We start from the raw sequence: 12,984 nt of genomic DNA, 5'->3' as shown, positions 1-12,984 counted from the left end.
TGCCTTCCCGCCCCTCTCCCACAGAGCCCTCAGGCTCCCTCAGCCCCGCCGCCCGCCACCGCTGCCCCGCCCCACCCCGCGCGGGCCGCCAACGGCCGCCGCGCGCCCGCTCCGCTGTTGCTATGGCTCGGCGGGAGGCGGCAGCCAATCAGGGGGCGGCAGGATATATTTGTCGCTGTTGCTAACGGCGCGGCGGACCAATGGGGAGGCAGCAGGAGGGCGGCGCGGGGCCGCCGGAGCGGCTGGGCGGCGGGAAGAGCGCGTTATGCAGCAGAGGGGCTGAGGCGGGAGCGGGCCGACACGTCCCTCACGGGTTTCCTTACCGCGCGTTCTCCCAGGGCTCCGCGGCCGAAGGAAACAAACGTGTGAACGCAGGCATAACCCTTCCCCACACCGCTGTTTTGAACACAAAACCTCCGACAAGGAGAAAACGGCCAAGTGAGATCCGCCAAAATAAGGGAAGCGTCAGGGTCTCGACACACACAAGCGTACCCACGGCAGCTCGTGCTAGGGTTTTAATTGATAATTAAATACCGCGTGTGCATTATCACTTCACACCCTTACCTTGCAAAACGAACCCTGGAGAAAGAATCATTCATAACATTTATTCACTAACTTTATTACAAAAGGTACAGGAGGCATCTGCTTTGTGTCTCAGGGCTGGAGTTTTAGCAACGATTACCCCTTCTGCAATACAGATTTTTAAAAAAAGCAGTAATATTTAGGAAAAATACCTCAAAGACTATGCGATGACTTGCAGCATTAGTTTTAAACCTGCATCAAGGATCTGCTTTGCTACTTGATGCCCTAATGCTCTCATACACAATTCTGCTTTCCAGTCTCCGAGAGAAAAAGGAAACGGGGCTCCTGATCCCTGAGCAGAGTGAGATGGAGGAGTGCAGCAGGCAGCTTTGAGGCTAAGTTAAGTAAGGAAAAGTATTGGGCAAAAGGAACGCAGAGCTGTGCACGCTCCCCAGGAGAGCTGCAGAGAAACAGCTTACCCCTGCGGCGTAAGGAGCCTTCAGCCAAACACAGTATCGGCCCCACACTTACTACGGTGTGTGGGAAACAGAGCCTGCACAACTCACGCTGCTTTGCAGGGCACTGGCCTGAATAGGATGTGCTCGCCTGCCGCTGCCCAGTGCCAGACTGCCACAGACCACCTGAAGGATGACACAATCGCCTTGGCAGTTTCAGTCCATCCGCATTTGGGGACTGAAAATGAATCAAGACAGTTCAGCGGCTCCCACCTCCTCCATTCATCCTTCTTTCCTGGGCAATGTGAGATACAGGTAGTACTAAATACCGACAACACTGGTATGCCCTTCCCCAATCCTGCAAGAACATTGACTTTAGCACTGAAAATTCTACCTTGCTCACTCCAGTTTGTGTCATCTGTGGCACTACGGAGTACGGAACACGCCGGAGGTTACGCCCAGCAGTACAACAGAAACACAGAGATGAGCAGTATTTTACCAGCACTTAGCTGAGGCCTTCTTTTCCAGGCCTGAGAAAACGTTATCCAATATCCACTGCTAGGCAATGTAACTAAATTTTGCTCTTTTTAGTACAGGAGCTTCATTTACCTTCATGATGTAATGAAGGACTCAGATCTGATGAGTGCTATGGGTAGAAATACGTAACTGCCACAGAACCAGTAACTTGATATTTTTAGCATCTATAGTGCAGCTTCAGACTGCTCCAGTGAATATGTACAGTCCATAATGCACCCTTGGTTTCTTCTATCCTTTGCAAAATTCTTAATAAAACAGTAACTAAACCAAACTTTGGAACCATTAGAAAAGGCCTTCATCCCTCTACCTCACTCTCTCTATTCATCTCCATGTCAATCCCCTCATTCATTTAAAAAAAAACCCAAAACAAAACAGGAAAGGATGGGGTGTTTCCCAGGGAAGTGCAGACCACGAGCGTCTCCGCAGGCAGGTCACATTCGTCCGCTGGCTGAGAATTCAAAGAGCAGCCATGCTGCCCAGAATGTGTCGTTGGTTAATGGGTCACCAACTGGATCCTCCAGGACCTGAAAGACACAGGAAGGAATCAAAGCTGCACCACATACGATCTTTAATGCTGCTGCTGCTCACAGTGGAAAAGCTCCTTTGGGCAGACGTACAGTAGCACAAGACTGCACGCTGGGAGGGAACGTCAGTGGTGAGGGCTGTGTGCACAAAGTGACAAAGTCCTTGTTCCCCTCCAAGTTCAGGTAGAGTAATCCATCTGTACAGGATGTGGGTGTAAAAATGACGAGCACGATCAGTGCACAGTTCAACTCTCAGTAATTCAGGGAAGAGCAATTCCCTTCCCTTTGCCCAAGGCATTGGCTCCTATAAAAGCAAGTAAATGACAGAGGGTAAGACCAGGATGAAATAATTAAGGGAGTGATCACCTGAACAAGGGAGCTGTTCAGGGAGGGAAAGACATGTCTCCAAAACAAATTAACTTTTCTTTGTTTACTTGTTTTGTTTTACTCTCATTTGGGCTCTGATGGGACGCATGACCTATGAAAACAAGTTGAAAGTCATGTGTGGACAAAAGGAAGTGTACATCTGCACCCCGGTGGTTCAGACATAAGAACACGCATGTACATCTGCATATTCCTGCAACAAGCCCAGGGCAAGTTGATTCAGCAAGAAACAGAGTGCCCAGGAAGTCTGTAGAATGCTGTAAAAATCACTTCGCCATTCAAGCTCTTCCTTTTCCTCAGCACACATTAAAATACGCAAAACTTGCTTTTCTGAATTCCTGAACTGGGTAATTATTACAAAGATTTGAAGATGTCCTCTTTTGACATCTGCAGGCATCACACAGTATCTTGCTCCCCAGCCCACACGGCCCCAAGTGTCATGTTTCCATACGATTGCAAAACCAGTGCAAGAATGCAGAATAGCAAGATGAGGTCTCTAGCTCCAGAGACCGCATGCTCTGGAAATCTTAGAAAAGGCTCATTCATTATTAACGCCCAAAGCTTTCCTACTCGTCTGGCTCACATTATGGCTGGTAAAAAGGCCACTTTCCATGATACAAATCTCTATCTTTATGCTTTCAAAGGCTCAAAAGAGGTCCTGTTACTGCCCTCAGAGCTGCAGCCGCTTCCTATAATGAAGCCAGCAAATACAGTCTCCTGCTTTGCAAATCTCTTTTTAAAAGGTTTTCTCCAGCAGCTGACACTGCAAGAGAAACAGAAATGGAAGCTAACTGATTGGTAGACCGACACATGTGAAGCCAAAAAATAGCTCCAGGTACACTTAGATGGGGCTTTCTTGGGTCCTATTTTTAAGCAACATTTAATTCACAGATGTGCTCCCATCCCCTTGAAAGCACCAAATTTCTAACGTCTATTCTCTACTGCCTTAAGATCACCATAAGGCAGCATGCAGACTGCATCCAGATCATGGAAGTAACTTCTTTTATCGTTTCCTATAACAACACTGCTCTGTACGCTGCTGTCAGCCATCTCCAAACAGTGCAAAATCCCTTTTCCTCAGCAATAACACAGACTTGGAAATGAAAAGTACATGGAAGATTTTAAGAGGTCTGAGAGAGCAGAGTCAAATTCTGCAGAACCCCTCAGAGGGGAGGGCCCTCAAGCAGCCATCTTGCTGTCGTCTTCTTTCCACAACGCTAGGCGAGACCTCCATTGCTCAAAATTTAAATGACCCTTTAGACCTGCACAGGTTGCTTTGGCCATCATTTCAATGACACATTTAGTAAAAAATCAGAGTCGGATAAGCAATCCACGTGGAAAAAACAACAAATACACCTCTCCTGGCATCTGCTGGATGCTACCCAGGGAATGCCCAGCTTGCTCTGAACTAGATTCCAAAAGGTATGCTTAGATCAGACATGTTTCACACTAAATACAATGTGAGATTTCACATCTCCTGTGAGAGCTACAGCTGGATAGTGTGTACAGGGCTAAGCTCCTTGTTCTGAACATCAGGTGTGTTCTCTTACCTGGCTTTGTCCCAGGGCTTGGCTTCCTTCCATGTAGGGTGCACAAACAGGTGGGCACTGAGGCTTGCCAAACGCAGTCTGACAGGAACTGGAAGAAAGTAAGATATACAAATGCATTTGTATTTCTGCTCTACTCACTACTTGCTGTAACATTTTGCAGCAGGACAAGAGGGGCTGCTGGCAAGACTATTCATTCAACAGAGTTCTGTTGTGTACAGAGCTGCCCCATTTCTCCAAATTGTTATGGCCTGAAAATACAGATTTTGCACTGGGAAGACTAGCCTGACTGGGAGCAGCATAAAGGAACGACATCTGGATTTGCAACTTTTCTGATGCCCCCAGGACACTCTCCACATAAAGGAACGACATCTGGATTTGCAACTTTTCTGATGCCCCCAGGACACTCTCCATAAACAAGGAGATGTCTACCAAAATGTCTCTTTCCTGGAACATATTTTAAAAACGCAGATCTTAGGAGTCAAAACACATAAACATGTGGCTTTAGACATAGCCACAACATTGGCTACGGTTCCACTATAGCTTTTCAAGGCCGCCAGTCAAGAGTCTGGGGACGTGACCTCCTCATCCACACCTGCCCTGGGAGCTCTGCCAGCCTCTCGAAAGAGGTCACAGTCTGCAGGCAGTGGGTCAAGTCAGAGAAACTGGGTACTAGATGATGGGATGATCTCCCCCTTCATCACCAACTCAAAAGTATCTGTGCTCCAACAACACAGCACATACCACTCCCACAGACAGCCCAGGGTACAAATGGCCTTACAGGCCCAGACCAAAGGTGCCAACCAACGGAGCACTGGAAAAAAGTAGAAGAAACAGGGCAAGTGTCGAGTTGCCCTTCCAGGGAATGCCCTCCAGATTCCAGCAATCTGTCTGGGGACTTCTCTGCATTCAGGCAATTACATGTACTAATGACAAATGGACTCAACCCCCTGCCCCTCCAAGAATTTGTCTCATCCTTTTTTCGTAGCCCGCTTACGCTGACATGCACAATGCCCTTAGCAGCAAATTCTGCGATTTAATTGTGCAACATGCCAAAAAGTAGCCTCCTTTTGTGCATTTTGAACTTGCTGCCTGCCAGTGCCAGGGTGCTGGGTTATCCAGAGGGGAGAGCCTAACAGCAGAAGGATTCCTAGCACTCTGAGCTGGAATCCCAAAAATGCAGGCAGAATCGGTACACTGCAACGAACATCCCTGCACTGATGTTTTCTAAATCAATATGCTGGCTCATAAATGCAGTCTGTCTTGCTCCACAGAGTTAAGGGTGCTTTTCGGTTTGAAATGGGAGGCATGAGAGGGAGGTTCTGCATGAACCATTCCCAGAGCTACATTCCACCTGTCCTGACTTGAGGGGCAAAGAGGATACACCACCACTATCTGTAAAGGCGAGCATCTGTTTGGTGTCCCACCGGGACTTCCAGTTCGCTAGCTGGATCAAACTCTCCTGTCAGGCAGCAGGAGCAGATGGAGACAGTCAGCTTCCAGCCTGGTTCCCCCTCACACTCCCACCTCACAGCCTTGTAGATCATAAGAGGTTTGGACACAGCCCAAGTGCGTAGGACCGACTGTAAAAAGCCCATGAACAAAATCAACAGGAATTGTTCTAATAAGCTCTCAGGCCAAGTCTTTTCCAGGTGAGCACCTTTAAAAAGGAGACAAGCAGGTTCAGGGTCCTTTGGCTGACTTGCAGCTCTACCCCTGCACTTACAAAGCAGGGAGGCACAGGCGCTGGCAAGGCGGTGAGAGCGTAACGCTAAGTTCACTGCAGGTGGGTGACCTTGGCTAAATAATTTCCTTCTCTGTGCTTTACTGTTATCTGTAAAGCAGCGATAAATTCACTGCCCTGTCTTGCCAGGATAGCAACGCTCATTTGCCTTACGCTTTAAGCTGTTGACTCCTTCACGAGTCCCCAGATGAGCGGTGCTCACTGCAACAGCATTGCTAAAGATGGCTCTGGTGGCACAATACTACTCTCTAATCCAGCAACCTCTGTTAGAGGGCTCTGCCCAGTAACAAAGGTGATCCTCATTCACCAAGCAGTGATCTTACCCAAGACTACCCACACGCAAGGTCTCCTGGCTCTCTAGAGATAAATTGCAAAAGGGCCCAGATGAAATTGCAGCCTGAGCATCACTCATTTCCAGAGATCGATGTTCCATAGCATCCAGGGGAGGCTGCGGAGTCTCCTTCCCTGGAGATATTCAAAACCTGCCTGGATGCGGTCCTGTGTGACCTGCTGTGGGTGAACCTGCTCTAGCAGGGGGGTTGGACTAGATGATCTCCAGAGGTCCCTTCCAAGCCCTACCACCATTCTGTGATTCTGGGCAGTTCAAGGTTTGGGGGGGAGCTGGACCAGGCCACTAAACAGGGTTTACAAATAGAGTTCAAATAACTGTATCTTCACCAGAAGGTGACAAAGTAGCAGCAAGTCCTGCCCCTGCCAGGAATACGATAAAGGGTGTGTAGATTCCTGGCACAACTGACATACCCAACAAGGAGACATTCACCATAGATTTCTTCAACTGGTGGAACATATTTTAAAAATAAACATGAGCTCACTCTAGAGTCAGAACATGCAATTTTAAATCCAGCCAAAATATCGCCAGCAAGCCTCACTGATCTTTCATGATCTTTAGCCACTGTTTAAAACTGCGAATCCTAAAACACAGACTGAGGTGGGTTTACCATGCCCAGGCGTGGGTTCTCCCCAGCAATTCAGAGCAAGGAGTCTGACATGAACATGAACAACTGTAGGAACCAAGCCACATGGGAAACAGGGGTAAAAGGCAGAAATGCTTTTAGCAGGGAACTAGGAAGCAAAAACCCACTGATCTTTATCGCCAGTGAATCAGTGCCTTCCCTGGTTGCTTGACAGGCCACAAAGCCTCTCCATCCCTCTGCTCCCTCATCTATAAAGTCAGAATAAAACTGCTCCTACCTACCTCTTGGACAGTGTCACACTAGCACAAATGCTGGACAGTGTCAACCAGAAGACTTACAAAATGGGGCAACTGCTCCTGCTCCGTCTTGCAGATCAGTAAATTAAAGGAACCTCATAGCGTCTGTTCAGTGGTGTTTATTTTTAAGTAATGTTATGGAAGTTGTATAACATATAGAAGTATAATGTATAATGTATAGAAGATGGCACGGATTTTTGTTGTTTTGCATTCTGTGAATTTACCTCAAGTCCCAGAGAAAATCTGTGTCTGAAACATTTGTTACAGGTGGAAAACAGAAAGACAGAACAGTGCCTGTCTGTCTGTCTTCCAATTTAGAAAGCTTGCACTATGGAATAATCTTGTCATGAGGTTATGAAGCTACAAAAACTATTTTAGGATTAAGTACGGGCCCTACCAACCCAGCCCACAGAATCAGCTCTCACTGGATCAGTGTAGTTTACGATTTTCTACCAAAAAGAAAAACAGGCAATAGCTTAGAAGTTAAACCTGCTTTAAAAAGAGGGATTCATAACTTTTCTGATGAGGCTGGTGCCCAATCTCCTTTGTGCCACCACTGTAAAACACTATACACTTATACAGGATTTCCCATTTCCAGTGCACAGATATAAATATCTGCAAAATATGATGGACACAAGGAGAGTCAGGCCCCTGGAATGAGATGCATCACTACAGTCTTCCTCAGCCCTCTTCAGCAGGTGGATTGGGACAAGGTTAGACACATAGCATCATTGTTACTCCTGCCTTTAAGAAGCCCTGTGCTTTCTGCTCCCTTTACCTGTGGGGAAGAATAGGTTCCAGGGTCCCTAGCTGTCCTTCTCTAAGGATGAAGCTTTCAACCTCTAAATCTGACTGCTGAATGATTCTTCCTGAACCGGCCTCAATACAGCCACCTTGAGGGACTCTGCTCAAGGGAGCTCTGATACCTGCTGAAATAAATGCTCGTATTAAAGATGATCACAGATAACATGACCCCAACCTCTGACCCAGCTATTCTTCCCCTCCTTGCTCCAAATTCACCAGAGGCTGGGTGAATGGCAGTCACAGCGCTTTCTGTTCTGTAGACCTACAGCAAAAGCAGGTGGACATCACTTACGTATCCTATCACGGCTATTCAGAAGAACAGGGAGATAGAAAAGAAGAAAAGAATGCTGAACAAGACTGGACAGGAAGGAAACAGAGAGGAAGAGAGAAAGAATAGCAGGAAGGAGAAAGGAAAGTGAGAACTGTGTCACAGTTAAGAAGTTTCCAGGCTCTGCTCAGGCAATCTCTTAAGAACGACAGGCATTTAAAAAGCCAAGAGCTTGCAAACTGGCAAGGCGAGCAGAAAATACCTGAAGGGACTCTTCCAATGGAAAAGCTAAAAGGAATCCAACCTGCTGGAAAATGACTACCTTATGGAAGGAGTTACAGTTTAAGCAAAATAGTGTAAGAACGTCTGCTTCAAAACCTTAAATCGACAAGTTTTCTCACTGAGCTTACTACAGGGGCAGAACACCAGAGCTCAGGATAAGCCCTGCTCCCATTCATTGTGACATCAGAAAGCCACGGAAGTGAGTAAGAGTGTTTACAACAAAGGGAAGAGAAGCTTGAAAACTCTTAAGGTCAATGATCTGGGTGCTGTTTCACTAACCTTCTATACTTGGGGTCCACATGGAGCCAGAGACTCCTCTGGTGCTGCAAGGGGCCGGCCACATGGCCAGCTGTTCACCCGGGAAGGTAAGAGACCCGCAAGAGCACAGGACAAGGTTACCCAGCTGGGGGCTGGCATCAGCACTGCTTGCCACTTCTCTGGGCTGCAGGACACCAGAGTTAAAGCAGGTTCCTGGTTCCAGCATAGCCTCAGTGCAGAAAGCTCCAGGTTGTTCAGTGTTGTGAGGGGTCAACAAAGCCTTGCTCGTCATTGCTTCACACAGCTCCCTGCTCTGCATAAAGCTGTAACGATGGAGAAAAATCAATCAATCAGCCGTACATATTGCTTTGCAAAGAGGAGGGACCCCTCAGCTAAACATTTGAATCCTGCCCTTGGCAGCTGGGAGATTAACTGCTAGATGCTCTGACTGCCTGATGCTGGGCATGGACCGTTCCCATCTATGGAGTCATGACTCCCTGGGAACTGACATGAAAGTCAGTTCCATGAACAAGTTTAAGGACTGCTTCATCTCTGAACTGTCACTGTAAAGACTTTTTCATACATCACCTGGATTCCAGCATCTTTAAATATGTTCCTTCAGGAGGCTTATCCAGATCGGCAGCTGACTGCTCCCACCCTGGGTCACAGGGCACGAGGGTTATCTCCATTTGCTCAGAGCCGATGCCTACACAAGATCCATCTGAAAGGTGCAGGCCGGGCAGGTGAAGGAACACTAATAATTACTCCAAAAAGCAATGAAACAAGTCTAATTTGCCAAATGCAGCAAGACCCTCTTATTCCCCATGACTGAAGTTTGGTCAAGATTCTGTGGAGGGGCATAGAAATACTGGGTTTTACCCGAGTACTGCCCTGATCCCAGAATCTCGGAGCTAAAACCTGCTGCCTCCCATGTATTTGCTTTCATCTGGTGCCCCTTCTGAGATGCACATCTCTTTTCATCTGTCCTTGCACAGGCCTTATCAACGTTTGCTCCTCCTACAGAGCCACAGCCTCTAGCCAAACCATGCGGCACTCCACTGAAGTAGAGTCCTCCAGCGTCCACTTGATCCATCAGCATATAGATGCTGTTCTGGGGAAGGACAGCATCCTGCCCTTCCTGAGGGAATTTAAAATTGCGTTTCAGCTTTCTGGACCACATTCTAAGCCCATTAGGAAGAGACAAACCTGCAGTTTGTGGAGTGTAGGATCCCTTATCCTGCTGCTCCTTTGTGTGGCAAGTCAAAGGCCCCTCAGGACACGAGTTGTTGAGCTTTTCTGTACGAGGGAGGCAGGATTTTTGACGTCGTCGATAATTTGCAAACCAATTATAGACCTGAGTTGGCTGCAGGTTCATGTCCCGAGCCAATCCCTCCTGCAAACCAGGTGTAGGGAGAAATCAAGGGAAAAAGAATAAACCACATCCAGATAATCAGGCTTTTCCCTTCAGTTCCAAAAGCAGCCCAGCAAAAGAGCTTTCAAACCCAGAGACGTTTCACCAGTTCACTAGGTCTCTGAGAAGGCTATGTGGATCCCATTGAGGAGACTGATTTCATAAGAGCTGCTGGAAAGCATACATTCCACCCTGCTCCCCCCCAGTCAATTTGTTTGCTAAAGGACACCATATACTAATATTTTATATTGCTATATTTAAATGTAAAACCTCATCAAAGCACGCTCTTCTCACAGAAGCACAGCTTCACATTACTAACACGACACATTATTAAGGACAGACACTAATGCATTTACCATATTAGATAGTTTTCACAAACTGTGAGCAGTATAAACATCTGTATCATGTTCACATAAAAATTTCTGCTGTATTAAACTGTTAATTAATGAGATCACATAAATGTAGAATGTATTGGGAAATTAATACATAAGTGATCAGTGTATCCTGACCTTTTAGGACTTAATTATGCAACTTCATTATGCTCCTAATTCAGATTGGGTTTCTTTTTAAATTAAAATCTGGAAGAAGGTGTTGCTGCTTTGTGAAAAGGGTAAGAAATAAACCGTCTTTACATTGCAGAACTATTCATCAGGCCATCCTGCCTCATAGGAGAATGGCATTGGAAAAATTGAGCACCACAGAGGCAGACTTTAAAGTCTGAAGCCTTCACCTTGCAAGGTAGTAATCAATAAGGATTACTGAATTAATTCACATGTCGCTTTCATTACAAATTTGTCCCTGTCCAAAGAAGGCAGGTACATGCATACATCAGCACAGCCTATCATGTTTTCAAACCCTGTAAATTTACCGTGATAAGTCTGGTAAGCAAAGTGCAATTTTATACAGGCTATAACTCAGTCAAGTCAGAACTATTTATCACTGTAACACAGCTCTTCTGAGTAACGGCTGTTTCACTGCCTATGCTCGATCACTACAAAATCAGAACTGCTAAAAGCCCAGTGAAGAACTTATTTCCCCTGATCTTTTTGTCCAAAGCAAGTGAAACTACTCAGCACGAACTTGATGATTTTTAAAGGAAAGCTTTAGGGAAAGATCAAATATGGGGAATCCCAGCCCCACTGGGGCTTCTGAACACAAGGATTTAGAATAAAACCAGTTATCAACCCCCTGATCGCAGAGTTCTGCTTTTCTGTGGCAAGGAGACTTGACTGGAAGTAGCATATCCCTACCCGCTGCTTCTTGTTTGGATTTGTCGTCACCTCTGCAGCAAACCTGTGCAGCTGCTGGCGTACTTCCTCTGAATAGTTGCGATTCTTCAAACCTTCAGGACAAAGGGAAATAGGTGGAGGATTCCTGTACACAGGAGAAAACAGGATTAAAAAGGACCTAGAAGAGTCGTTCACACTCATGGGAATCGCCACAAGTGGTCAAAACAACAAGAAAAACCTAGCTCCAAGAAGCAGCCATCTTGAGATGCAAAACCACCCTCTGCCTCTCTACTCCCTGCATCTGCTAACTAGAGCAGAGAAAAAAAAATTTCTGTTCCCTCACGCCACGGTACCTCTTCCTGCAACGGAATTTCTGCAGTGGCGTCAGAAAATCCGTGTGGCGTTTCTCCATAACCCTCCGGTAGTGAATCTCATGCCAAAGTTGCACCAGCTCCTCCTTCTCTTCTGCCTTGCAATGCTAAAACACAACAGTATGTAAGCAAACCCTTCCCCAGATAGTCAGTCAGGCTTCCTACAGAGGAGAAAACTCCTCAACAAGTAGAAACTTACTCAGAGATTCCTACTGGTTTGACAAAGCTGGTAGCATTATCCAAGTACTTGGCTCACTGTACCCTCTCTAATGTACGCAGGGAGTTGCCTGCCTAATTCCTTCTTTTCCCCTGGTGAAAAGGGCTACATTACGAGATCGAGAGGCCAAAATCCCTCACCTTGAGGGGATGTCCTCATACCTTCCCATCCTGGCAAGCCCTCCCCAAGGCTTTTACATCCTGAGCGCTGTTTGTGAAAAACTCCAAGAACCACCACTCTAGAGAACAAAAATCCTGCTTTCACAAACTACACCCAACCCCGTCATCACCCAATTACCTTCCTCCCCTTGTTCTGATTAATAGTAACTACCTGTAGCAAAGGCTTTATCCCGTGTTTCAGGTCAGCCAATGCACACGTATCACCTTCCACTGCCATACGCCAGCTGGAAATGCTCCACGTGCTGCAGTTTGGGTACCTCTGCGCTAACAGCTCTAACTACTATCTTTCTAATACTGCTTTTTGTCTCCATGAAGAAACAAAGAACACATCCCTACCTCCAGGAGTCTGCAGGCTGCGTCATGCTGCCCATTACGGATATGAACGGACACACAAGCTCGGACAACGTGGATGTTAGTGAGGAAATGCATCTTGTGTTTGCACCCCAATACAGCCCCAACCAGCTTCTCCAGACTAGGAGACAAGCTCTGGAGGTCCTGGCAAAGCTGTCCTGCTAGATCCAGCAGCTTGGCGGGTGGGGGATCCTTGGTTTTGTTCCTGTTTAACATGGCCATGAACCGCTTCATCCTTATGTCCTTGTTAGAAGCCTTTTCTATGCAATGCACAAAGTTGTGGTTAGATAAAAGCTATTATCTCCTATTTTTAGCTTCTATGGTATGCTTTTTTCCCTTTTTTTTTTTAAACAGGAAAGAAAATCACTGTGCTGTTAAAAACAGCCCGAGGACCTCAAAACACTTAAAATAAAACTATGCCTAAAGTAGCCCTGAAAGGCTAAAGCCACACCAGGTTTGTAGTTGAGAAAAGCGAGATCAGAAAGACACATCAAACTTGCCCCCAAACCGGGAGGCTGAGGGAGCCGGCCAAAGCAGGGGGGCTGCTGTGGGGAACTGCACACTGGGCTGGACCCAGTCTTCCCCGCTCCGGTCGGGGTGCGCAGCTGGGGGCACTGGGGTACGGGCAAAGCTGCCAGCGCCGCCCGCCCCCCCGCGCCTCCAGACCCTC

General features: G+C 47.0%; 1 protein-coding gene across 1 annotated transcript; it reads right to left on the bottom strand.

Annotated features, from left to right (window-relative positions):
• Positions 1-590: 590 nt before the first annotated feature.
• ANHX (anomalous homeobox) lies at positions 591-12,548 on the bottom strand. Its single transcript, XM_086474304.1, has 9 exons — positions 12,300-12,548; positions 11,550-11,674; positions 11,218-11,341; positions 9,763-9,949; positions 9,145-9,277; positions 8,578-8,879; positions 7,723-7,873; positions 3,973-4,060; positions 591-2,038 (listed from the first exon to the last, which is right to left on the bottom strand). Exons 1-9 carry the CDS (start codon positions 12,546-12,548, stop codon positions 1,946-1,948), a joined length of 1,452 nt encoding a protein of 483 aa, XP_086330430.1. The 3' UTR covers positions 591-1,945.
• Between the last annotated feature and the right edge of the window lie 436 nt (positions 12,549-12,984).

Source organism: Leptosomus discolor, chromosome 16 (genome assembly GCF_034619465.1).
Source record: "Leptosomus discolor isolate bLepDis1 chromosome 16, bLepDis1.hap2, whole genome shotgun sequence".
Taxonomy (NCBI): domain Eukaryota; kingdom Metazoa; phylum Chordata; class Aves; order Leptosomiformes; family Leptosomidae; genus Leptosomus; species Leptosomus discolor.
The sequence above is the reverse complement of the archived record's forward strand: the minus strand, read 5'-3'. Positions and strand labels throughout refer to the sequence as shown.